At 42.4% G+C, this 27,269-nt stretch overlaps 1 protein-coding gene across 2 annotated transcripts; it reads right to left on the reverse strand.

The window, feature by feature from the left end:
- Window positions 1–250: 250 nt before the first annotated feature.
- CEP55 (centrosomal protein 55) lies at window positions 251–25,706 on the reverse strand. 2 transcript variants are annotated; one of them, XM_084845852.1, is made up of 9 exons: window positions 25,491–25,706; window positions 23,646–23,840; window positions 21,523–21,807; window positions 11,519–11,584; window positions 7,915–8,056; window positions 5,315–5,616; window positions 3,231–3,302; window positions 2,623–2,748; window positions 251–1,267 (listed from the first exon to the last, which is right to left on the reverse strand). In XM_084845852.1, the coding sequence occupies exons 2-9, from the start codon at window positions 23,826–23,828 to the stop codon at window positions 1,058–1,060; spliced, it is 1,386 nt and encodes a 461-aa protein (XP_084701978.1). In that variant the 5' UTR covers window positions 23,829–23,840; window positions 25,491–25,706; the 3' UTR covers window positions 251–1,057. The 2 variants fall into 2 exon arrangements, with proteins under 2 accessions (XP_084701978.1, XP_084701977.1); XM_084845851.1 differs by having other exon boundaries at window positions 252–1,267; window positions 23,646–23,858.
- Between the last annotated feature and the right edge of the window lie 1,563 nt (window positions 25,707–27,269).

The raw sequence follows: 27,269 nt of genomic DNA on the forward strand, positions 1-27,269 counted from the left end.
TGCTGGTGATGGGGTCTTTGAAATCCTGACCCCAACAGGATTTCTGAAAGTGAGCAATGATGGTTGCAGTCCAAGTTATCTCAGACTGGAGAAGTGGCATAGTGGATACTAGGAACTGAGGAGAGGCACAGGAGATATAGCACATTTAGGAGGGAGCATGATTTCATGAGGTTTGAGGAACACACCATTGCACAGACAGAGAATTTGATTTGCCTAGTAATTTGCTAACTATTTAAAAAAGACAAATGTAGAACATTGCCGGCGTAGCCAATTCCATTTTATTATTTTAAAAAGCATTTCCTTATACAGGTTCCCTGATAAGTTATATCCCTAGCTTTTAGCTGTGGGATGACAGAGTGCAAACAAGAATGGACTTCAAACAAAATGGCTGCAAAAAAGTCTTAAGAGGCATCCTGATGCTCTGAATTTTGGGTTCTTTCTCCACACAAAAAAAGTTTGATGGAAGTTAGAAATTGGAGTACTTTATAAATTTTCTACTTTATTTATTGTCACCACACATTCCTCACATGGACTACACCTTCACAATTCATCCTATATTAAAAACATTTTCCTTTTTGCTAATGTTTCAGAGCCTGAAGTTACTGAAATGGAGAAATGCTTTTCTGGGGACAGATGGACAGATCAGAGTAGTAATATATACTACTACAAAGCAGTATATATTAATACAGTCAAATAAGCTACAGGTATCCTCCTCAGGTTTGGAATAGGAGTGATTGGCAGTAATTTTGTTGAATATTTGCCTGACACATTGGGTCTTGGAAAATAAATCAAACAAACTGAACACCTCTGCTGGCTCCAACAGTGCAAATACAATCAGTAGTTTAGAATTCAAGATACCGTGTCTGAAACGAAATTGTTTACAGCCTTTGTGGACTTTGCTAAGACGAGTCTTTTTTATAAACATGAATAGAAATACAACATTTAGCTGGAATATGAGCTGTAGTCCTTTAGAATTTTAGTGAGTTGTTTTTAAAGCGCCATTTTTAGTTAAAACACCTGGGTGCAATAAGACATACCTTCAGGTTTGACCATGTACTTAATCTGCACAGAAATCAATATGGGCTAGTAACTCCCTATGCTGACTTGTAGGATATTGTGCTTTACATTTGGGGCACTCCAGGAAACTTTCATCAAGAAGATTTGAACGTTTTGGTGAAGAATTTTTGTCTTCTATTATCAGCTTGTCTTCAAAGGCAGACTGGAAATTGTGCAAGACTTCTATACACCCTCCACGTTCTGGAAGTTTCTGAGGAAAAAATCCCAACTTGAACTGGTGCAGTTAAATATGCAAATTATTACTATATGTATATTATAATGCAAGTAGCAGTATTTCTTTATAGGATAGCTAGCTTTACAAGAATGAAAATACCCAGGCCAAAATTGACTGTCCCCACATTTTAAAAACAACAACATGTTTTTCAATAGAATTATACCATCTGTTTCAACAGCCACAAAACAGGCCCTGAATACAGAAGACGGCAGGGAGAGATGTGGTGCCTCGCAATAACCTCAGGGAAGGTGATGCATAGGTTTCCAGGAAGGCAGACCAGAGGTCTGTATATTATAAGCATCTTTATGGCATTTACATTGGGATGTCAGAAGTTCATGAAGAGCTAGGGAGTTCAAGTCTGCAATCCACTGTTAAACAGACTATAAGCTTTCAGAATAGTATAAATTACTTTGCATCTCTTAATTCTTATTATTCAAAATAGAAGATAGATGCTTTCAAGTAAGTAGCCCACGGATACATATACTTAAGGAGAAAGCAATTCATACACACAAAATCTAGAAGGAAATATCTCTTAATAGCACAAGCTTTGCTAGCATTTCAAGTTCAACTAAAATGACGCTTAGGTGGAGCTCTAGTAACAGGTATCGTTGTTATTTAATAAAACCACAGACTATATATTGACATAAAATATGAATGATGGCTATATGGAATCTGCTATCCAACATATGTCAGTCTTTTAGAATACAAAAAATCCACTGGCATCATTTTCCATTTTCTTGGACCTTGCAAATTGCTCTCAAAAATAAATCAAGCCCATTTAGTAAATACATCTGCTTTTCTTGATGCTAAATGGAATTAACAGGAGAGCCTGTGAGAAGGGCTGGCTGTATAGCAACACCAAAATAACTAAACTCACCTGATAACTTCAGCAGTAATTGCATAGACATATTTTTACAGTGCTCGTATTTTTAAAGAGTGTGGCCTCCCACTGTGGCAACAGTGAGAGCAGCACAGAAGGTGTTGCAGTTGAATATGGGATGGACAATTGGTGTTTGTAGTAGAAGTAGTAGTGTGTATACAAGGACATCTAAGTCCCATCTATTGGTAACCTGTCAAGAGCAGTTTGCCTGAATGTTCATGCACACACACAGTTTTCAAACTTCTCCACAAGATAGTTTTAAAATTGAAAGCAATTTCAATTTGCTCTGGGGGATGGGGGGGACCAGAGAATGCTTACAGACATAAACATCAGACACCCAGAATACAATTCTAGTTCAAGAACAGGAGCTGTTATATGATATGCACTCCAGTAGGACACGTTATTGGTGGAAAGAGGGATGTAATACAACGAGAAACACAGTAGTACTCACTGAGGGTTCAAGACGAGTTATTTGGTCCCTTGCCTTGCGCAGCTCCTTAAGAACTTTATTCAACTGATGCTGCAAGTTCTGGCGATCAAGCTTTTCATTCTCAAAGTCTGATGTGCATGCCTGGATCTGGAAAGAAACATTGGGTGAAAAATGAGAGGGACTCCCACACACTGCAAATTACGTCCTATAATTAAAGGCTATTTTAAAGTGCTTGTGCAATGTCTTTTTATGTTTTATTGTTCAAGTGTCCAGTCTTAAACGTCAGGCTCTATACACACACCTGCCAATGTTTACATATAGTTAGCCCTCTTTGTCTCTAAAAACCTAACTTTAGAGACAGACTACATGGCAATACAATGGTTAATGTGTTTTAAATTTCTGCGCTGTTCAAAACTTAAATAATCAGCAGTTGCTATCAAGACAAATGGCTGCTGTCAGAAATGTGCAATACCTATCTCAATATTAGGAGAAACAACTAATTTGCTTGTGCTGCATAAGAACATTTTTTAAAGGATTAACACGAAAAGCATGCCTATGGATTTTAGTTCAGACTGAGAAGTGACAGGAATGGTAATGTGTCACTAAAATAGTACAGTGTAATTTGGTACCTGCTGTTCCAAAGCTGCTATCCTTGTGTGTTCTTCATGCTGTTTTAGTAAAGATCTTTGAAGCAGTTCAACCTATAAACATGTATGGAAGACTATATTAAAACAATTGCATAAGAAGCTTCCAAATAATCAATATGCATAGATCCATGACAAGTTTTCAAACTGGTTTCCTTGTCTCAGCCTGGATGGGAAGCTGTCTCTCCACAAGTACCATGGGCTAACCCAGAGGTGTAGAGGTGGGAAATGGACTTGACAGAGTCTGGCAGCTCTGAGGGGCTGGGGTCACACTTGCATGGCTGGACTGAAGCCCCTTAGCCAGCCTTCTCTCAGTCCTCCTAGGCTGTATTTCCCAGTCAAGGTCAGACTTATGCATGGGGAAACACCAGATAATCCCAGGCTGAATTCCTTAGATTGAGAGCCCAATATCACATATGCTCGTCATCCGAGTCAAAAAAATTCTCAGAAATTTGTTTCCTTTAATAGAGATCTCAGGATCTTGTCTAGAAACATGCACTTCACAGCTAGGCAGGAACGAAACTTTGCTCCTCCACTATGGGGAGTGTGCTTGAAGCCTAATTTGCATATTCCTGTCTATTAGAGCAAGTGGGAGGAGCAACCCATCCAAGGGTTCTTCCACTGCAGGAGAAGAACAGCAATTCCATTCTTTCTCCCCTCCCCGCCAGCCCCCACGCCCAATCCAACCAAGGAGATCCACATGTGGAACAAGGCTTCCATGGTGGGCCTAGATAGGATGGGCATCCAAGTGTGGACGATGTCTATCCACACTGCATTGTTTTCAGTGGAATGTGCACTCTGATGTGCATTCAAGTGTACTTTCCACTGAAAGTAATGTAGAGTGGACAAACAGCACCTGCAGTTTGGATATACATTGGATGAGTGTCTGATTTCACCCACCGTCCCTTAAATTACTTGCTTCCCTTCACCCTAAGTCCAGAAGACAAGGGCTATTCACTACGGTCAATGTTTGCTATCTGCATACTTGTGCAGCACTCTTTTTGGCATGCTTTAAGGGTCCTTCCCATCTATATGAACCTCCTGTAGGCTTGTTGCTTCTCCCACTCTGGTACCCAATTTGTTTGCACTTGGGACACTCACTTTATCAATGGGGGGAATGATATTATTTGCTACAATGTATTTCATCCTGAACAAATCTAATATCCTAATGTCGTTTTTATATCTCTGATTAGCTTAGATGGGCAGAAGGTCGGTCCCCAGATGTTTTGGACTTCAACTCCCAGAACCCCCGGCAGCAGGCTCAATAATCAGGAATGAGTTGAAGTCCAAAACATCTGGAGATACTTTCTGCCCACCCTGGAGATAACACACCCAGTCTGAATAATCGAAGTGGGATTCTGTTTATGCAATTCTTGCCAAGTTCCAGATACAATTATCTATGTATCACATTTATTGTTAGGTAGCTCCATATGTCTTGACAACACTCACATCCCCAAAGAAATAAAGAAATCCCTTAGATTTTCAAGGAATTAAAGCCCATATGGTCGCAAAGTGTTTTCTTGACAATGACTGTTTCAGAAGAATTCACTTCAGTCATTACTTGTCTTTACACTGGACAATCTGCATGGAGGAATTCTTAATCATTGGTCCGACATTCTAGGAACAGGGTTAATATAGATGCAAAACCTATGTCCTATATTGGACATTAAAGCACCACAACTGCTAACACAACTATATTTGGATCACTAATCAACATTAAATACTTCTATGGGTGTATTTAAGTTACATTATAATGAAATATTGTTGATTTGATTATGATTGAAGCTTCTACCTCAACCCATTATTATTATTACTACTTTTATTGCTTGTTTTATTGCTGGCTCATCGTACTGATGAGTGGTTTTGTGGATTGTGACTTTTATCGTTTGGGTCCTTTTATGCTACTGGTTTAATTATAATGTTCTCTCTTCTTACTGGTTGTTGGTAACGTCAGAGTTACTGTGCTATTAGTTTTACAATTTTAAAACGTTTTATGTTGTATCTGCTGCCTTCAGGCAGACACAATTTATAAATATTACAAAGAATCTCTGCAATGATCCTATACCCACCTGAGATGAGAGAACTTGTGTTCGCTTCATTTCGTCGTCCAGCTTTCCTCTGGCAGTTTCATTTTCATGCGTGAGCCTCTGTAATATCTGCCCTTTGATGTGGTTTTCATCCTGAAGAGTCTGAACATCAACTTGCTTGTGCAGCTTCAACAGGCTATTTAAATTCATCACCTCTTGCTTGGCTTCATCATACTTCCTTTTGAATTCATTAAGCTCAGAGTGCAACTGGGTTATTGTATGCCTTTCTGTGTCAAGAGCTTTTCTGGCAGCTGCCAATAACTCTTCATAATATCTTTCCTTGTCTTTTTCCAGGAACCCCACACAAGAAAAAGAGATATGGAACAGAAAAATGGGATGGCAGGTGTGGAGCGGGAGAGAATAGTTCAACAAAGATGCTCAGCAAATTGTGTGCCGCACCTCAGAAGTATTAAGGCAATTGTGCCAGAAGCCAAAACTACAAACACATGCTTGTGTAACTCCAGAAAATATGGCCACAATAGCCCCTACTACTAGCTATTGGCTAATAGCTATTTCATAGTTTAGCATCCATGCAATAGTACACTTCCCTTTCCAGCGACTACTCAGCTCAGTCATTTCAAACCAGGGTGGAAAAAAATCAATGACTGTTTAAAATTTAAATTGGATTTTAATGTAAAACAAATATGAAGTTTCTCTTAAAATAACTTCGTTAATATTAAACAATCTGAATAAGTTAACCTAAGGGACTGCAGCTTGCTTCACAGATAACCAGCAAAGTTAAGCAGTGTTATATTCTGTAACATTCTAAAATTAGTAAAAATACAGTTTTCTAAACAATTATAAAAGGTATTCCTTCCTATAGAGTGTGCATAATACTCTAGCTCGAAATTAACATGGTATAGTGGTCACTTTTGCACCACTGCTGAGGAAATAAATAGTATCGATGGGAAACCTGATTTAAATTGGCCATTTTCTTGCTGATTTTAATTAAGATTTAGATCACGGATATATGATCAATACTGATTTCAACACACGGTATAGCTTTCCATATGGCACCTTATATTACCCATATTCTACAACAACACTCCAAGGGTGTAATGCTACTGCTACTCAAGTACAAAGAAAGACTCCTATTCACATTAGTGGAGCAGAATCACAGTACAAGTTACCAAAACTGATCCATGTTGGCAGTTTTTGCAGCCTGCCCTGGCCCCATTCCACCTTTGACATCCAAGGTGCTTCTTCTTACCAGATGTGTACCTCTGTGTAGAAAATGAGAGATGATCTCATTTCCCAGGTGAGAGGTGCTGTTCTGTATGCTGCTTTTGAGCTGACCACAGACCTTTCCTTAGTAATATCATGAGGCTTTAGAGTTGGAAGGGATCCCTGGCTGATAGCTGTCCAGTCTGCTTGAACACCTCTAGTGAAGCAGAGACCACCATCTCCCGAGGCAGCGAATTCCACTGTCAAACAGCCCTTACTATTAGGACATTCCTCCTTATGTTTAGCGGAAATCTGCTTCCTTGCAAATTCCAACTATTCTAGTCCTGCCCTCTGGAGCAAAAGAGAACAAAGTCTGCTCCACCTTCTGCATGGCAACTTTTCAAATATTTGACGACTGCTATCATGTATCTTCTCTTCTCCAGGATAACACATTGCCAGCTGTTCCATAGAAGGACTCTATTTCCAGACTCTTCACCATCCTGGTCGCCCACCTCTGGACATACTCTGGTTTGTGAATGTCCTCTTGAAAATGTCACACACAGAATTGGATGCAGAACGTAACCTGACCAGTGCAGAATGGAGTGGAACTATTACTTCTCTCTGGAAGCAACACTGCTAGGCAAAGAGGAGCACAAGGCCACAGGGCCTGTTTGCATGATTGCTGCAGTCCACTGTGGCTTATTTAAGCCCCAGTGGTTTGCGGTACATGCTGATGGCCATTTTAAATATTCAAGCCATGGCGGGCAGTTGCTGTGGCTTATTGTGATGTCCAAACCCAGCAAGAGCGGGTTGTAGGTATGGTTAACAAACCACCCATAACCCTAAAACAGCCCATGGGCTCAGGGTGGTTTGTTAACCACGCCAACAACCCACCCTCGCTGGGTTCAGACATCACAAATAAACCACAGGGACCGGCCCCCAGGACTTGAATATTCAAAAGGGTGGCACAGGCAAACAAGCTGTAAACTAAAGAGTCCCAATGAACTTTTTATCAGGAAGCCTCTCCAGAATTTTCTGCTCTACTGCAGTAGTTAAGATCTTGGAGATCCACACAGTTCCATAAAAGTATTTTAATGGTGTTTAAAAATCCACACCTGAAAAGCAACTTTTATGTGACTACTAACTCAACATGCTGGGCGTCTTGAGCAACTGACTAGAATGAATAAGCCAAATCAACATGAATTTATTTCCTCCATACACACACACTATAACTGGCAGCCTGGAAGCTAAACAATGATTAGTACAGTTTTACACAGGATGGGCCTAAGTGTCAGAAAAAGAGTAGGAGTATTTTAAAGTGTTCATTGACTTAAAATAGAAAACCAATCTGGGCAACCTTCTCAATCAAAGCTAATTTTTGTGAATTCGGTTCAGTCTGAAGAATAGCCAGCCAATACCTTCCGTCCTGGTTTGTTTTGCTTGCTGTCGGTTAACAGTTTCCAGCTGCTGCTCCATTTCAAAGATCCTTGCCAAGAGGCTCTGAACATAAGCCTCTCGCTGCTGGTCATACATTAGCCACTGCTGGTTTTTTTCCAAAGCCTTTAGGGTGAAGACAATTAGAAAATTAGTAAGGCTGATTTCTAGAAAAATTTGTACCCTGCTTTTCAGTAAATCATACTGCTATCAGTACTTGAAACACATCCCAATAGCTACTAGTCAGAATGGCTATATATTGCCTCCAGTATCAGAGGGCGTATGCCCCTGCCAGGGAGCAGAAGCAGCAGGGTGCTATTGTGCTCAGGCCCTGCTTGTGGGCTTCCCAGGGCCATCTGGTTGTCCACTGTGATAACAGAATGCTGAACTAGATAAACCTTTGGTCTGACCCAGCAAGGTTCTTCTTATATTACTATTCAAAACTCTTTCTCAAGAGAGGGAGTTTGTGACCTGCAAGATCTAGGAACATGGTGCTTCAGCTGATCAGCTTAATATCTGCTTCTGTGTGGCACAGTGAAAGCTGGTTGCCATGATCTTCATCCATTACTAGCCCTTTCTGCAACTGAATGTGTACCGATGTGGCCAACAGGCAGAAGTACTTTAGTCAATGGGGAGTCTGAGACCCACTTTTAAGTTGTGAGGCACCTTCTGTGAAGAGGAAGTCTCATTCAAATAAATGGGAGAGACTTCTAAGGAAATGTGTTTAAGCCCCACCCATTCTCAAGCACCCTGTTGGCTTGTTCTTCATTTCCTTCGTAGGTCAGCCGCTCAGCAGCAAAACCTTAAATCCTCCCGCACCCCGCTTTCAGTGCGTGTGCGTACGTCATGTTCCTATATCCTAGGCTTCCCAACTTAGTGTCCTCCAGATGGCCAATGCTGGCTGAGGAAGGTGGGAGTTGTAGTCCAACACATCTAGAGGGAAATAAGTTGGGGAAGGCTGCTATACCCCCTCCTAGTCCAATTAACAGCTCACCCCTTGAAGAACTCGTAATTCAAGTTATTCTTTTTCAAAAAGAGCAGAGAAATGAAGTGATGCCAATTTGTTACAATCCTCAACGGTTGTGCCTGAAACAGTCAGACCCGCTTCTGAAGGAGTGTCTGGTTATCCCATCGCCCTAAAAGATCCAAGTGGTCTGATAAAGGGCAGGGCCCATGAAATTCAAGAGTTCCTGGAACTTGGCTTACCATAAGCTGTTTTTACTTGCTTCTTGGTTTTCAGACTGACATGTTTCAGAGAAATGGCAAATAGCCATCTCTTCTGTCTCCAAAGCATGAAACTTGGAAAGGTCTTGAAAACAGAACTTTTGGAACCATATAAGTGTTTGGGGATCTTGTTCAGGCAGGATGCTATGCTAGTGCAGAGACACTATTTCCTAAAGAAACCATTTTTGGTACTTTTATGCTCTTTGCAAATGTTGAAGTATTTTCCTCACTTACTTGTAAATGTCATGTAAACTAATTCCCTAAAAGATATTCAATTTTACTTGAATTGCATGGTGTGCCTTGGAATTTCCATCACTGCTTACCTATTTCTGTTTTGGTCCATGCAAACCAGATTGATACCAAGATAATACGGAGGTTCTTTATGCAAGAGGCTTTGGGGTATAGTATCAGTCTGATTAGTCAGATAGTGGCAGTAAATTAGATACTGTTAGTTTTGATATTGAGCCCATGGCTCATTGAAGTGGATGGGGGCAAGAAGTCAGAGGAAAAAATAACTGCATGTTCACACGTCCAGCACAACCAAGAAGTATTGTCCTAGTGCAGAGGTTGGGAGATCTCAAGCTTGTGGCATCTATGTTGTTTTTTTACTAGAACCCCCTAAGATCCACTAGCCAGAGTTTGGTGCAAAAGATACATGCTTGAAATTAAAAAATTATGAGGCAAGGAATACATTTCAAGTATCAGAACTGAACAGAGCTCACAGTCCTTCCACAAAAAAACCATGGGTGGTTATCCCACACTTTCTTCATTTCAGTAGTATAAATTAGAGGAGGGTCCTTTTGTTGGCAATCTACTAGAAATCATCCAGGAATATACCAGTAGATTCTGATGTACTTTCTGCTCATCCCTGTCCTACTGATCACAGAAAGAACACCCTCCATGTGTACAGAGGTGTAGTCACTATGAATTTTCCGAAAACAGTCCAGTATGTCAGAAAGTGCAGATACAAATATCTGAAGTTAAGGAACTTTTAACAGCAAGATCAGTTTTATTTAAGATCAAGGACTCCTTGTAAAGAGAGCAAGTGTGTGCACACCATCTGTACATGTAGCTAGCTATGATCTTCTGCAAACAATGCACATTTTGAAATACCCCAGCAAACACAGACAAGCTATTTAAGAGGTTTTCCACAAAGCTCTTAAGCAAATTCGGTTATGATTGAAGGTTTACATTTGATGATAATATATATAATTGCAGCTCCTTTGGTTACATTATGAGTTCTCAACACAAGTTTTACAACAAATTCTATATATGTCTACTTAGAAGTAAACCCTACTGAATTCAATTGGAGTCATCCCAGGTAAGTATGTATAGGATGCCCCTACTTTATGGAACTCTCTTCCAAGGGATGCACAGTGGGCCCCTTGCTTTACAGCATTTAAGAAGGCTTTGAATACCCACCCATTTCAATGATTTTTAACAGATATATCTTATTGGTCATGCTGCAGTTCTACTGATGCTTCATTGTTGCAGCTCTGGGAATGTTTTTATAATGATTCAATTACATTTTAATGTATTGTTGACTTTTTGTACATTAACTTTGTTATTGTATTTTTATTTTTACATTTGTATTTTGCTCACCACCTTGGGTGGACTTGGTCCAGAAAGGCAGCTTATAAATATTTAAGCAATAAAAAGGAAGACTCTGACATGATCGGCAAATGGTTACTTTATAGTAATCATGTAACTTTATAGATTCAGGTCAAGGAAAAATATGCACACAATAAGACAAAGTTGCGAAGGTGGTCATGGATATGGAAGGCAATCACAAAACTTGAAAAGAGGTTTCATTTCTTATAGTCAAACCTATAAAAACGCAAGGCCACGTATACAGCATGAACTGTCAACATCTGAAACAGTGCCATCTGGGAGTCTATTAAGGGCACAATCCTATGCATGTTTAGACAGAAAGAATTCCTACCACTCCCAGCATTACCCAACTAGCCATGCTACACTTGTAAGACTTTGTCTAAACATGCATACGATTTCACCCTTACTCCACTAACTTTGGCCAGGATCCAAAAACTATTTGGACCCATGCAAAAGGCTTCTGATAGCCCGGTGGAATGTGTCTTTCTTTGACCAGCCAACTGGACCAGATGATGGATCTTGGTCTGAAAGCAGATGCTTCTTCTATTTGTTATGCCTTTTGGTTTACAGTATTAAGACTGCATTCCCATGCACCTTTATTGGAAACAAGCTCCATTCAAGCCAGTAAAATTAACTTCCAAGTAAACATGCATAGAATCAGTCTGAATTGTCTACATTTAGATATTTTTCAGCAGTACACACACACACACACACACACACACACACAGTGCCTTTTATTTTAAAAAGTCTTACATCTTTCAGTAGGATTTCAACTTCGTTTACATTTATTGTTGTTCCAGAAGAGCTTGCATCAGTTTCCTGAAAAATAGTTAAAACAGCTTGATTTCTTTAGATGAGAACACACGCCTCTCTTTACAAGATAGGAACAAATACAAGTATGTTATGCCATGAATATTTCTAAGCATGTCTGCTGAATGTAATATAAAACTTCTATCATTTTTTGAACCAATGGAGTACTTCATGTCCTCTGCATCAAATTTCTGCCAAATTGTTTTCATCTGTATTGTAGATCAGAAGGTGTACTGAGCTACCTTCAAATAGGAAGATCTCATTTAATTGACTATTCTTGGGACTATTCCGGCATATGGGAATGTGTCAGAAAGAGGCATATTACTTGGATTATCTCATCAGAAGCTCCCTATTTTGAAACTTTATATACTACAGTTCTACATTCAGGTCAAGAGTATGTAGCTCCCTGGGGAAATGGTAAAATATGGGGCTTTTCACACCTATAATTTAAAAGACAAGGAGTTTAAATCACTGGGACTATGGTATTTTAGCTCCTGCTAAAATGGTTTTTAAGAAAAGATATTGTAGTCGGGGCGGGGGGAAGAGATCTTCATGACAATGGAATGAGAAGCACATTGGGAGTATTGTTTGGATTTTCATGGAATTGGCTTTGGTCTGTCAGGGACACACAAAGCAAGAAAAGCTGAGTGTACCGTAGCTTAAAAATCCACTTTTCATGGGCCAGACAGTGCTTGAAAGGAACATACTTCAGGAGTGGGTGTGGGGAGTAGAACTGAACGTCATCAACCCAGCAGGGGCTGCTCAACCAATGAGAGAGGCTTGTTTCCCATCCCTTTCCAGGCCCCCCCCCCCGCTACTACATTGTGAATGGAGACTAACTAATTCACAATTCTGAAGGCTAGAAACAGCGCTAAAAAGGCAGGCTAGATACTTGCTGCCCATGAGAGCACCCCACCAGCGCCAATAAGCTCCATTCCAGCAAACGCTCAGGGAGTTCTAACTCCCACCCTGCTTTCTTCTTCTCTGGCCACTTCTTCCTGCTCGCAATGACAGGCTTCTCTGCTCCTGTGATCCAGAGACCATGGTAGATCACTACTGCGATAAAGCCCTTATGCCCATTTGTCTAATCCTTCTGAACCCGTTTTTACTGTAAGCAACACAGAGAAGTACAGCAACATCAGAGAAGGCTAGTTACTCCCACTGGTGAAAAAGAAGCATAGCATGATTCCGAAGTCTCGAAGGAGCACTCTAGTGCTTTGATGTGTTGGAAAGGCAGGCGAGTTACTCTAGTTATCTAGGTTACTGAGGTGACAGCCAGGTAAAAGACACACCACTAGGAATACCCCAATCATACCAAATTTAAAGCAGAAGGATGAGCACACAGCAGCTGAACCACAGGGGAGCCAAATTAAAGAAAAACAATGGAGTAAACATCCTGAAGAGTGAGGTTGAATGGGCCTTAAGAAGCATTGCTAATAACAAGGCAGCAGGAGACGACGGTATCCCAGCTGAACTGTTTAAAATCTTGCAAGATGATGCTGTCAAGGTGATGCATGCCATATGCCAGCAAATTTGGAAAATACAAGAATGGCCAACAGATTAGAAAAATCAACCTATATCCCCATACCAAAAAAGGGAAGCACCAAAGAACGTTCAAACTATCGAACAGTGGCACTTATTTCACATGCCAGTAAGGTAATGCTCAAGATCTTGCAAGGTTGTTGTTGCTGTTGTTCAGTCGTTCAGTCGTGTCCGACTCTTCGTGACCCCATGGACCATAGCACGCCAGGCCTTCCTGTCCTGCGCTCTCTCCCGGAGTGTGCTCAGGTTCATATTCATTGCATCCGTGATGCTATCTAGCCATCTCATCGTCTGTCATCCCCTTCTCCTTTTGCCTTCAGTCTTTCCCAGCATCAGGGTCTTTTCCAGAGAGTTTTCTCTTCACATTAGGTGGCCAAAATATTGGAGCTTCAGCTTCAGTATCTGTCCTTCCAATGAGCACTCAGGGTTGATTTCCTTTAGGATGGACTGATCTGACCTCCTTGCAATCCAGGGGACTCGTAAGAGTCTTCTCCAGCACCACAGTTCGAAAGCATCAATTCTTCGGCGCTCAGCCTTCCTTATAGTCCAGCTCTCACAGCCATACATTACTACTGGGAAAACCATAGCTTTGATTAGACGGACCTTTGTTGGCAAGGTGATGTCTCTGCTTCTTACTATGCTGTCTAGGTTTGCCATAGCTTTCCTCCCAAGGAGCAAGCGTCTTTTAATTTCATGGCTACAGTCACCGTCTGTGGTGATCTTGGAGCCCAAGAAAGTAAAATCTGTCACTGCTTCCATTTCTTCCCCTTCTATATGCCAGGAAGTGATGGGGCCAGATGCCATGATCTTCGTTTTTTTAATGTTGAGTTTCAAACCAGCTTTTGCACTCTCCTCTTTCACCCTCAACAAGAGGCTCTTTGGACCCTCTTCGCTTTCTGCCATTAGGGTGGTATCGTCTGCATATCGGAGGTTGTTGATAATTCTCCCGGCAATCTTAATTCCGACCTGTGATTCATCCAACCCAGCGTTTCTCATGATGTAATCTGCATATAAGTTAAATAAGCAGGGTGACAATATGCAGCCTTGTCGTACTCCTTTCCCAATTTTGAACCACTCGGTTGTTCCATGTCTAGTTCTTACTGTTGCTTCTTGACCCTGGTACAGGTTTCTCAGGAGACAGGTAAGGTGGTCTGGTACTCCCATCACTTTCAGAATTTGCCACAGTTTGTTGTGATCCACACAATCCAAGGCTTTAGTGTAGTCAATGAAGCAGAAATAGATGTTTTTCTGGAATTTTCTTGCTTTCTCCATGATCCAGCGAACATTGGTGATTTGATCTCTAGTTCCTCTGCCTCTTCGAAACCCAGCTTGTACTTCCGGTAGTTCTCGGTTCACATACTGCTGAAGCCTAGCTTGTAGGATTTGGAGCATCACCTTGCTGGCATGTGAAATGAGCGCAATTGTGCGGTAGTTTGAACACTCTCTGGCGTTGCCCTTCTTTGGAATTGGAATGTAAACTGACCTTTTCCAGTCTTGCGGCCATTGTTGAGTGTTCCAAATTTGTTGGCATATTGAATGCAGCACTTTAACAGCATCATCTTTTAGGATTTTAAATAGCTCGGCTGGAATACTGTCATCTCCGCTAGCTTTGTTGTTACTAATGCTTCCTAAGGCCCACTTGACTTCACTCTCGAGGATGTCCGGCTCAAGTTCAGTGACCGCACTATCATGGCTATCAGGGACATTAAGATCTTTTCTGTATAGTTCTTCTGTGTATTCTTGCCACCTCTTCTTAATGTCATCTGCTTCTGTTAGGTCCCTGCCTTCTTTGTCCTTTATCATGCCCGTCTTTGCACAAAACGTTCCCTTGAGATCTCCAATTTTCTTGAAGAGATCTCTAGTCTTTCCCATTCTGTTGTTTTCCTCGATTTCTTTGCATTGTTCATTTAAGAAGGCCTTCTTGTCTCTCCTTGCTATTCTCTGGAACTCTGCATTCAGTTGGATAGATCTTCCCCTTTCTCCCTTGCTCTTCACTTCCCTTCTTTCGTCAGCTACTTGTAAAGCCTCATCAGACAGCCACTTGGCTTTCTTGCATTTCTTTTTCTTTGGGATGGATTTCGTTGCTGCCTCCTGAACAATGTTACGGACCTCTGTCCATAGTTCCTCAGGCACTCTGTCTATCAGGTCTAATCCCTGAAATCTATTCCTCACCTCCACTGTATATTCATAAGGGATATGATTGAGGTCATACCGGATCTTGCAAGGTAGACTCCAGCAATTCATGGAACGAGAATTGCCAGATGTATAAGCTGGGTTTAGAAAAGGCAGAGGAAATAGAGACCAAGTTGCCAATATCCGCTGGATACTGGAGAAAGCCAAGGAGTTTCAGAAAAACATCTATTTCTGTTTTATTGACTATTCTAAAGCCTTTGACTGTGTGGATCATCACAAATTGTGGCAAGTTCTTGGTGGGATGGGGATACCAAGTCATCTTGTCTGCCTCCTGAGGAATCTGTATAACGACCAAGTAGCAGTGGTAAGAACAGACCATGGAACAACGGACTGGTTTAGGATTAGGAAAGGAGTACGGCAGGGTTGTATACTCTCACCCTACCTATTCAACCTGTACGCAGAACACATCATGCAACGTGCTGGGCTTGATGACGCCAAGGCTGGAGTTAAAATCGCTGGAAGAAACATTAACAATCTCAGATATGCAGATAATACCATTTTGATGGCTGAAAGCGAGGAGGAGCTGAGGAACCTCATGACGAAGGTGAAAGAAGAAAGTGCAAAAGCTGGGTTGCAGTTAAACCTCAAAAAAACCAAGATTATGGCAACCAGCTTGATTGAGAACTGGCAAATAGAGGGAGAAAACGTGGAGGCAGTGACAGACTTTGTCTTTCTAGGCGCAAAGATTACTGCAGATGCTGACTGCAGCCAGGAAATCAGAAGACGTTTACTTCTTAGGAGGACAGCAATGACAAACCTTGATAAAATAGTGAAGAGCAGAGACATCACACTGACAACAAAGGTCCGCATAGTTAAAGCAGTGGTATTCCCCGTAGTAACCTATGGCTGTGAGAGCTGGACCATAAGGAAGGCTGAGGGAAGGAAGATAGATGCTTTTGAACTGTGGTGCTGGAGGAAAATTCTGAGAGTGCCTTGGAGTGCAAGAAGATCAAACCAGTCCATACTCCAGGAAATAAAGCCAGACTGCTCACTTGAGGGAATGATATTAAAGGCAAAACTGAAGTACTTTGGCCACATCATGAGAAGACAGGATACCCTGGAGAAGATGCTGATGCTAGGGAAAGTGGAAGGCAAAAGGAAGAGAGGCCGACCAAGGGCAAGGTGGATGGATGATATTCTGGAGGTGACGGGCTCGACCTTGGGGGAGCTGGAGGTGGTGATGGCCGACAGGAAGCTCTGGCATGGGCTGGTCCATGAAGTCACGAAGAGTCGGAAGCGACTGACCGAATAAACAACAATGGAGTAAGAGTACTTTGCAAAAATGCAGCTTCCCACAGGTAAACTCTGGGGTGGCTGTGGACTGACCACAATGTCATGTGCCGCAAATGACCTCCAAATTATCCCAATCCACAGCAAATCACATGTGAAGGCAGGCCCTAAGTATCAGGAACCATTTTCAGCAGGGACTATTAATTTAAACTCTCTCTCTCTCTCTCTCTCTCTCTCTCTCTCTCTCTCTCTCTGAAAGCCTTCCAGCTTGTTGAACATGATTCTGTAAGGATGAATATATTGTGCATCAGCAGAAGTTTCTTCCACACATACAGTGCTGAAACTTACAACTCCGTGTATAATCTATATTAAAGAGACATTTTCGATGTTCACACACTTGGGCCACAATCCTACTAAAGCATGTTTAAGCCCAATGAAATCAAGGGTTTCATATTAACTCCATGTGAAACTTCACTCCACATTGGATTGTGGTAACTGTGTTTTGATTGCTAGGATTCTAGTGTGACAGCTGTAGATTGAACAAAGCCCTAACTTGTCACTGGAGCCGATGTCACAAGATCCAAGCTGTAAAGGCTAGGCTACTGATCAAGAACACACAAAACAAGCCTGTCACTCATATATGTCATTCTATGCATTATACCGCTGATATTCTATTGCCACCTACTCTCTGCAAGTAGAACTGCTACAATTGTCTTCTACAATATTCTAATCAAAAGTTCATGGGATCAGACTTAATTTAAATTAGTGATGCCCAAATCTGGATTTGTAACTTCAGAATTGTTATAGGATAGTTAGGTAGCTAGTAGAAGTATGAGTAGAAAGTACTTTTCCCATGTTTGATATACCATGACACTTACAGTTGATGTCTGCTCACAAGTCAACACTATGCATTGATTAGAACACTAGAGCAAACAAGAAAACCCTGACTGAGTCTCCACTTTATTTATTAAATGTATCAAGCACTTCATTAAATACATTTATCTATGTGTTTTACAATAATAATAAAAATACAAATAAAATCACAATAAAGTCAACAATATAGGACTGATAAAGTGCCAACACAGCATAAAATGCAGTATCACATCGCTGGGACTAGGTTAATAAACATCGCAAGGCCTAAAACAAAACACAGAAATACTAAAATGTTTAAAAATACTTTTAGGGTGCAATCCTATGGCCACTAGACAGTAGCTAGATGGCCAGAGGATTGGTCAGTTCCTGGAGAACCACCTCCCCACCCCCTCCACTTCATAGGCAGCGTGAATCATCTCCACACTCTGTGCTCGTAAAAGCAATGCGAAACAGGGGGAAAGGGGGTGTTTCTAGGGGCAGTGTGGGGAGTTCGTAAGCGCCGGTATGACACTTCCTATGTTTTGTCCCACCTCCCCAACCTGCGCTCTGATGTCTCATGGCTAGACAGCCGAAACTGGCCGTCTAGCTGGGAATGCATGGCGGCTGGAGTGCGGAGAAGACGATCCCCTCCACACTCCTCCTGCCGTGTATTGGATAAGCAGTTGCCTCCAAGTTAGGAAATGGCTGACTATCCCTATAGGATTGCTCCCTCCAAGACTTAGATTTTTTTTAAAAAAAATCCTTGAAGAACAGGTAAGTCTTAGCCTGGCGAGGGAAAGATAGCAGTGTGGGTGCCAGGCAAGCTACCCTTGGGAAAGCACTCCAGATTCGGGGGCCACTACCCAAGACGCCCTCTCCCTTGTTGCCACCCTCTGAAGCTCAGAATGATAGACACTCCAGAAGGATACTGTGATGGATGATATCGAAAGCTGCTGAGAGGTCAAGAAGAATCAACAGGGTTACGCTCCCCCATTTATCTCCTAACAGAGATCATCCCACAAGGCAACCAAGGCTGTTTCTGTCCGTAACCAAGCCTGAACCCTGATTGAAATGGACTCTGAAAATCAGTCATATCCAATAGATACTGGATTTGGTCAGCCACCACACACTCGAGCACCCTGCCCAAGAAAGGAACATTTGCCACTAGCTTATAATTATTAAGATCTTCTGGTTCCAGTGACAGTTTATTCAGGAGTGATCACACCACCATCTCCTGAAGGTGGCTGGGACCACTTCCTCTGTAAGAGAAGTGTTAACTACCTCCTGGACCCAGCCAGCTGTCCCTTGTTGCCAGATTTAATTTGTCCCAAAAGGCAAGGCTTGAGCAAACATGTGGTTAACTGAATCTTGTCAAGCACCTTATCCACATCCTCAGGCCCCACAAACTGAAATTCATCTGACAATGTAGGACCAGACAGTGTTCTGGACACCCCCACAATTGATCTGTCCAACTGCATAGCAGAAATTGTAATGTATACATGCAATTTTGCCCTCAAACTGTCTAGAGAACATGTCACAGCATGCCACCACATCAGCATCTAGGCCAGATTTCAAAAGGCCATGAACCACTTGGAAAGCCCCACTGGACAATTTTGGGAAGACGTAATGGTAGCGGAGAAAAATAGCTTCTTTGCCACCATCACTGCTACAGAAAAGGCTGGATAATGAGCTCTTGTGTTTGATTGTATTTGCTCTGAGTTTTCTTCCACTTCCATTCTAGCCATCTCCCAGCTTGCTTCATTGCCCTCAGCTCAGGTGTATACCAAGGAGCCAAATGGTCTCTGTGAAGCAAGAGGGGTCACTCGGGAGAAATCATGTCAACCACCCATGTCATCTCTGTATTCCACAGATTAGCCAGAGTTTAACTAAGTTGGTTCAACACAAAAGTATTGTAGCACTTGCTCCATTTCTGACTTCCCTATTCAAGTCACAGGTTACATTCGCAGAAAACTCTGCATTCCACTAATCTCTACATATTCAAGGATAACAACCTTGCTAACTGCTTACATGGTCATTTCTGGCAAGATGAAAGAGGCAAAGGGGGGGGGGAATCCTAATTTACCAGGGTTTCTGTTCTTCTCTCAACTTGCTCTAGCCACATGATTTTTTTTAAAACCAGAGAAAAGAATGAAAGTTTTCACCAAACAAGTAACTGATCATGTAAACAAGGAAGGACACCAGCTGCCACCAGATTTAGCCTGTTTTTAAGCTGAATTTGTCCATTTTAGCCATCCAGAGCTGTCTGCTGCCAAATTTTGGTGGCAAACCATTTTTTTTTTTTTGCTGCTACTGCAAATTTCAGTAGCAGGGTGCAATGGGGGCTGCATGCCCACCCCTGTTGTATAAGTTTGATCTTTACATGGAAGTGTCACAGACAGCACCTCTTGCATTTCACTGCCTTTTGGTCTCACTGATTATACTTTCTCTCTATACCTGTGCATGTATATATTATATATCTGCCAAGTAAAAACAGAATTTGTGCATCTGATGAAATAGGCTTAATGGGCTTAATGGGCTTAATGCTACAACAAACCTGTTTTTTTATTGTTTCTGTAACAGGCTATGACAGGAAGTAGTAACAATAGTTTCTCTGCCTTCTGTAATAATCAAGACTGTCACTGGCAATACACTGGTTAAAATAGCAAGGAGAAGATGTGGCAGATGCCAAAACTCAGGATCCATTTCAGAAGGCATTCAATTCACCACCATCACCCCTCTCTGCTAGCCTTCCTTGCAACCAGTCCTACTTTTCCCAAACTCACCAATGCAAGGAGGAAAATGAGGTGCTAAAGCCTTTGATTGTGTGGATCACAACAAACTGTGGCAAATTCTTAAAGAGATGGGAGTACCAGACCACCTTACGTGTCTCCTGAGAATCCTGTACGAGGGTCAAGAAGCAACAGTGAGAACCAGACATGGAACAACCGAGTGGTTCAAAATTGGGAAAGGAGTACGGCAAGGCTGCATATTGTCGCCCTACTTATTTAACTTATATGCAGCGTACATCATAAGAAACGCCAAGTTGGAGGAATCACAGGTTGGAATTAAGATTGCCGGGAGAATTATCAACAACCTCAGATACGCAGACGATACCACCGTAATGGCAGAAAGCGAAGAGGATCTGAAGTGCCTCTTGTTGAGGGTGAAAATGGAGAGTGCAAAAGCTGGTTTGAAACTCAACATTAAAAAAACAAAGATCATGGCATCTGGCCCCATCACTTCCTGGCATATAGAAGGGGAAGAAATGGAAGCAGAGACAGATTTTATTTTCTTGGGCTGCAAGATCACCACAGACGGTGACTGTAGCCATGAAATTAAAAGACGCTTGCTCCTTGGGAGGAAAGCTATGGCAAACCTAGACAGCATAGTAAGAAGCAGAGACATCACCTTGCCGACAAAGGTTTGTATAATCAAAGCTATGGTTTTCCCAGTAGCAACGTATGGCTGTGAGAGCTGGACTATAAGGAAGGCTAGTGCCGAAGAATCGATGTTTTCGAACTGTGGTGCTGGAGAAGACTCTTACGAGTCCCCTGGACTGCTAGGAGGTCAAATCAGTCAATCCTAAAGGAAATCAACCCTGAGTGTTCATTGGAAGGACAGATACTGAAGCTCCAATATTTTGGCCACCTAATGCGAAGAGAAAACTCCCTGGAAAAGACCCTGATGCTGGGAAAGATTGAAGGCAAAAGGAGAAGGGGACGGCAGAGGATGAGATGGCTAGATAGCATCACCGATGCAATGAATATGGACTTGAGCACACTCCGGGAGAGAGCGCAGGACAGGAAGGCCTGGCGTGCTATGGTCCATGGGGTCACGAAGAGTCGGACACGACTCAATGACTGAACAACAACAAGCAAAGAGGACTAGGCCAGCAGAAACGCTACCTCAGGTAGCAATGCAGCCCAGTTCAAATCAGGGCCGAGCTTAAATGAGTCAGTCCAGGCCTGATCATAAACTGAGTCCAAGTTAACTTAGTTGGAATCTATCCCAAGTTAGGCTCAGCACTATTTACTGCTTCCAAATAGTGCTAGAGGGGTGGGATTAGGAGAAGATCATGCAAGTTTTTGTAAAGAGACAACGAGTATGTTATTAAACTAATGCAAACCTACCTGGAAAGTCTGGACATTTCTGGCTCTATTTTCAAGGTCTGAATATTTTGCAGAAATCGAAGATAACTGGCTTTTCAGCCGATCCACCTCTTCAGAGAGGGAAGTAAGTTGATGATCTCTCTTTGCCACTTCCTTTGTCTTCTCTTCTAGTTGACCAAGTAAAGTAGCAACATCACCATGTTTGCTTCTGCTCTTCAGCTTCCCTTTCAGGACCTGGATTTCTTGATCTCTCTCCCCAAGGATATTGTTACATTTTTGATTTTCAGTTTCAAGGGAAAGTATTTTCTACATGAAACACAAGCAAGCATTTTGCAACAACAGTAGGCCAGACAGTTTTGAAGTCAAATATACTGAACTGTGCAGGGAGGTTAATCATGCTGGGAACCATTAGCAAATAGGATGGTAAAATTAGGGTTTATGGCACAGTAAAGACTGGGCCACAGCAACTGGTAACAAGAGTTTCCAAAATTATGTCTGATGAATACCACTTTGAATTGGAAAATGGTAAACCGCCAGTGTCAAGGCTATCATGAAATTCTCATTTCAAATAGGCTGTGTGCCTAGAATATTAGGTTTTGTAGCATTCTGCCTAGATATTCTGATGGTTGCACCTTTTTAACTGTAACATTTAATTGCAAAAAGCATAGCCAGCTTAGAATGCATATATTTGAGCAAAACTTTAAAAACAAAACAAAACAAAGAAGGCTACAACTGACCAGAATCTCTACAGAAATCAGAGAGACTTGGGGCGCAATCCTATGCATGTTTAGACAGAAAAATGTCATACAATTCCCAGCATGCCCCAGCCAGCCATGCATAGGATTGTGCCCTTAAAATGGCAACATCATGTGAAAGCAAAGAAAAAACAGATGTGCTCAACTGCTGTTTCAGCTAACTAAAATAGGGTGTTTCTCCTGCAGGACTCTACTGTGATGGTACAGCGTGCTACTTGTATGAATGTAAAGGCTTAGCCTATGCTTGTGTCAATTATAGGCCATTTCCAATTAAAGTTGAAAGAATTTATTTAGACTTACACAGTGAAAGCTTTGTACCTTCCATATCAAGAACAGACTTTCACTGTTCAATTCAACTTCTTTCAATTGGTCTTATGAAACTGGAATTGGTCTTTGAATGACAGATGCCATCTGCATTACAGATTGATGGAGGGCATGCAAGAATGCACTAGAGAAAAATAAAACTCCAAGGCTATCTGAATACCTGAAAAGCAATTAAAGTAGAAATTACAGTATTAAGCTTAAATTTGTTACCTTAAGACTTTTAGCAGAATAAGAGTGCATGAGAGCATTTACTGTGAGTGCTCTTCATCCATTACAATATTTAATGATCATACAGTTATATATAAGCCAAAGCTCAACTACTGTATCATACTCACAACTGAAACAATTTGAAGCTTCATAGCTCATGACAGCACAAAAAGAACCTCCAGCAGAGTAGAAGGAACGGCAACTGAGCCTTGGAGAAAGATGCAACAAGGCCAGAGGTATTTGCTAATAAAGGAACAAAGGATTCTCAAAACAGAACAGGGAAGACCAGGGATGCACACCTGGAAGGTCCTACACTCCATGCTATTAAAATGTATGGCAGTTGATACCCAGAAATACATTTGCATTCTTGTGCAGATGGCGAAACCGCTAACCTGCATCGTGCCACCTAAAAAGATAAGCATCTGATCCAGAGTGCCCTGTGCCCAGCATTGTTCAGAAAATTGCTACATGAGTAAGTCAGCTGAAGAAGCAGTTCTGTGCTCCTGTACTTTGTGAATTAAGCAGCAGCACTGTGCTTTGTAAACTCTTGTTTCCCTTTGTACTGAAGTGAAATGGGAGGCCTTTGTGAGATAAGACCCTTTAGGGTGCAATCCTATGCATGATTAGACAGAAAAAAAAATCCTACAACTCCCAGCTTAGCTGGTTGGGCAATGCTGGGAGTTGTAGGACATTTTTCTGTCTAAACACACACAGGATTTTGCCCTTAATGGCCCAATGTTAACATTCAGGTTTTAATTAAGATGCAAGACAAAAAACACTCCACTTATCAAACCTTTAATCTATCGATAGCCAGCAATTCAAGAAAGGAAGGTTTAAATACAGAAACACTGATATCACCTCCAGAAGCCTCTTCCTTTCTTCAGGTGTCATTTTGGTTTTGCCCTTAAGGATTTCTTCCAAGGATTTTTTCAGGGCTGCATTTTCTTTCTTATACACCTGCAATTCTGATTCAGATTTGGAATCACCAGACTTTAATCCCCACCTGCCGATATTCATCTCGTTGCTGGCGTTCGATGTCATATGCCAGGTTTCCTAGAAAATCATCAAGTACTGTTGAGAAAGCACAGTCTCTTCAGCTATGCAATAAACAAAGTTTTCCTGCAGTGCAGAACTTACATGTCCTTACAGCCTGATTCTATGCATGCTTACTCAGAAGTAAACCTCCAAAAAATCTGACAGGACAATGTCCACAAACCTAAACATATTTACTCAGAAGTAAGTCTCACTGCATTCAATGAGGCTTACTTCCTACCAGGTATGTTTAGGATTACAGTCTCAGCACGCAGGATTGTAGCTGCACTCCAACGCACAAATAGGCCAAAGAATAGCAAGCAATAACCCCTTTCAAAGCCAACAGGATGTTTTCCTAATATAGGCCGTACTCTTTCCAGATATAACAGTAGCAGAATTAAAAATGAATGCAACTCCTCTAAGACGGGGACTGGTGTCCAGAACTGACACCCCAACTGTAAAAATAATTCTGAAGTGTTTAAGGTCCATTTTGCAGTGAAATGAAATAGCCAATCTGCCAACTACTGCTCCCCCACCCCCAAATTTATATGAAATGCAGCTCCTCCTACCATATCATCATGCGAAGCTAGGAGAAGGGGACCGGCAAAGGAAACAGGGAATACTAGAGAATTCACAAAGTCCACTAAAGTTGATTATATAAAAAACACTACTAGCAGACTTATAGGCTCCCCAAGACCTGATGATAGGAAGGAAGCAGACACAACACAATATGTGTAGCTGTCAAAGGCGAAACCGTATGCTGAAAAGAGAAGAAAGGTAACCTATCCCAAAGAGATTATTTACAGGTTTTATATACCACTAACAAGATTCTCAAGTGGTGAACAATAAATAGAAAGGAGAAAAAAGAATCAAAATACAGAATTAAAATATTGTAAAGCATTTCGTGTTACGTAAGGACCAAACTACATAATGCATAGGAGATCGGTGACTGGCCCTCCGAATGCTTGAACAAAACACCAAAAAAATCCTGAAATGTAGCCACGGAAAATTTCTAGACAGCAATAGCAGAGGGAGGGGTTTAAACTCACCTCATTTCCCAATCAACCCGTCTCCAACTGCTGTTTGCCCTGGAGAGAAGCTACAAGTATCTGTATTTCTCCTCCATGGGGTAAGCATCAGCTAAGATCATAATAACATTTCTTAAAGCCCCCAAACGCCAGGAAATCCGATCTCAGTTTGGCCATTTATTTGATTTGAAACTGAGGTAGCTGGAAATGTATGGCAAATAGTCAAAAACGTCTTGACTGGGGGGGGGGGCGGAGAAGGGACGCAGGTTAGAGAAGAAAGAGAAGGGAGATATGGAAGCATCTACATAGAAGCTGGATGCGGCAGTTACCCATTAATCATCACCGTTCAGCGCAGTACTATGAATGAAAACTTCGTCCCTGGTGAGACATCACATTAGCACAAGCCCCTCTCAAATCGGTAGCCAGAAGCCCCCAAACGTGGTACCAGCGGCAATTACTCCAACACCGATACATCCCGCTCTATCCCCTCCCTCATCACTGGCTGCGCATTATAGGGATCAGGGCATGGTTGAGAATCCCATAGGGCGTACTTGAAGGGGCTCAAGGGCTGCCTGCTACCAGCAGTGTGCTTAAGGGCTCCAGAATATGCCCCCCGCCCAACCACCCGGGGTCCCGTACACACCTGGTGATGCTCATCAGAGCTGCCGGAGCAGCAGCTGGGCTCGGGCGGGCGGCCAGGGGAGCTTCAAGATGATGGGGGGGCGGGTTGATGGCGGCGGCAGTAGCGCCGCCGCCGCCGCCGCCGCCGCCTTCCGCCGCGCTAGGACGGACGGGGAGAGACCAGAAGGACGAGCAAGTACAACGGCGCTACCGCTCCCTTTCGAACCCAGCCCCGCTCGAACGCTGCTTCCGGGAGTTTGAATGCCGCGGCTTCAGTTGACGCCATTTCCGCTTCGATGCCGGCCTATGGAGGCTGTGAGGGCTCAAGAGCACGAAGGCGAAGCTGACGACTCGGAGGGCGGACAAGTGGGAGGAGGCAGAAGGCGCAGCATGGGCTTCCGGGGCGCAGTCTATTGCCGTGGGCAGTTGTAATTAATGGAATGGGCAGCTTTAAATTAGACACAAATGTCCTTCAGCCGGCCACCTGTTAGTGGTGCCCCCAGATCAGTTCCAGCTTTGGGGGTGTTTTCAGTGGGGGCCCTCCGAGAATGTGACCACCTCATCATCAATGTCGCCAATGCTCATTTGCTTATATTTCCTTCTGGGACGAAATCCGGACTTCCTTCCAGAGGGAGAGGACAAGGCATATGCTCCTTCCCTTGCTGCTTGCTTGTTTCCAGTTAACAGGCAGCAGTAGCAGCAGCGACCAGAAGCTGCATGTCCAGGAAGGGGATTGGAACTACTGGGCCTCCTACTGGGACATGGGCCTCAGCAGGTGCCCTACAGTACCAAGCCCTGATACCAGCTCTGCCCCCAAAGCATTGCCCCGAACCATCCGTAATGGTTCAATCGGTTGAAATGGAGCCTCTTTGAGCAAGAGCTATGCACGTTGCCCTGTATGTACAAATTTCTGAAACATTTTGTTAGGTATGTACATGTCGCATCCAAGGCGAGGAAAGATTTAGAGATGCCAACCTTACTCAGGGTGCAGTTTCCTCAGAAGCAGGTCACTGGAGACTTACAGTGTTTCTGTGATAAAAGGTTTCTTTCCACATATATACAGGCTGAACATAAGATGAGGGTTCACAGGATTAGCACCCCAATAGATTCCTGCTGCCCATCAGCTTTTTAGGAGAACCCATTGTTCCGTGGGTTTTCCTGCTGAGAACAAAATCGGGGAGCGGTGTAAGAGCCAGAAAGGAACTGGCTGGAATGGCACCTTTATATTAAAAAAAGTATGCTGAAAATAGAGGCATGTGTTAGAAACACTTGAGAACAATATTTTAGGACTAAAACCCTTGCAATATTACATTATTATTAACCACGTAATGCCCAGAACACATCCAGAACAGAATGGAATGTCCCAGAATGGACACTTCTGAATGAGCAAAATCAACCAAACTCACCAGCCATGCATAATTCCATGGCAGGGATGCAGTAAGCCACAAAATGTCCACAGAAACCGTGTTCCGATACCTGTTCTGGGCAATAGGCCATATTGAAGAAAAATGGCCCAGAATGGCAACTTCTGAGTGAGCCAAATCAACCAAGCTCACTAGTCACACACTACTACATAGGACAGATATAATAAGCTCCAAACCTTCCACAGAAACCACATTTCAATAGCTGTTCCAGGCCATAGTCCGTATTCCAGAAAACAGGCCAGAACAGCATCTTCTGAGTGAGCTAAATCAACCAAACTCACTACTCACACATTAATAAATGGGACTATGTAATAAGCTCCAAAATGTCCACTCTTTGATTCACAATTTATCAGGTTAAATGGAGGGGTTTCCTCCCA

This window comes from Heloderma suspectum, chromosome 3 (assembly GCF_057233095.1).
Source record: "Heloderma suspectum isolate Gila_16-S chromosome 3, 16-S_ref, whole genome shotgun sequence".
Taxonomy (NCBI): domain Eukaryota; kingdom Metazoa; phylum Chordata; class Lepidosauria; order Squamata; family Helodermatidae; genus Heloderma; species Heloderma suspectum.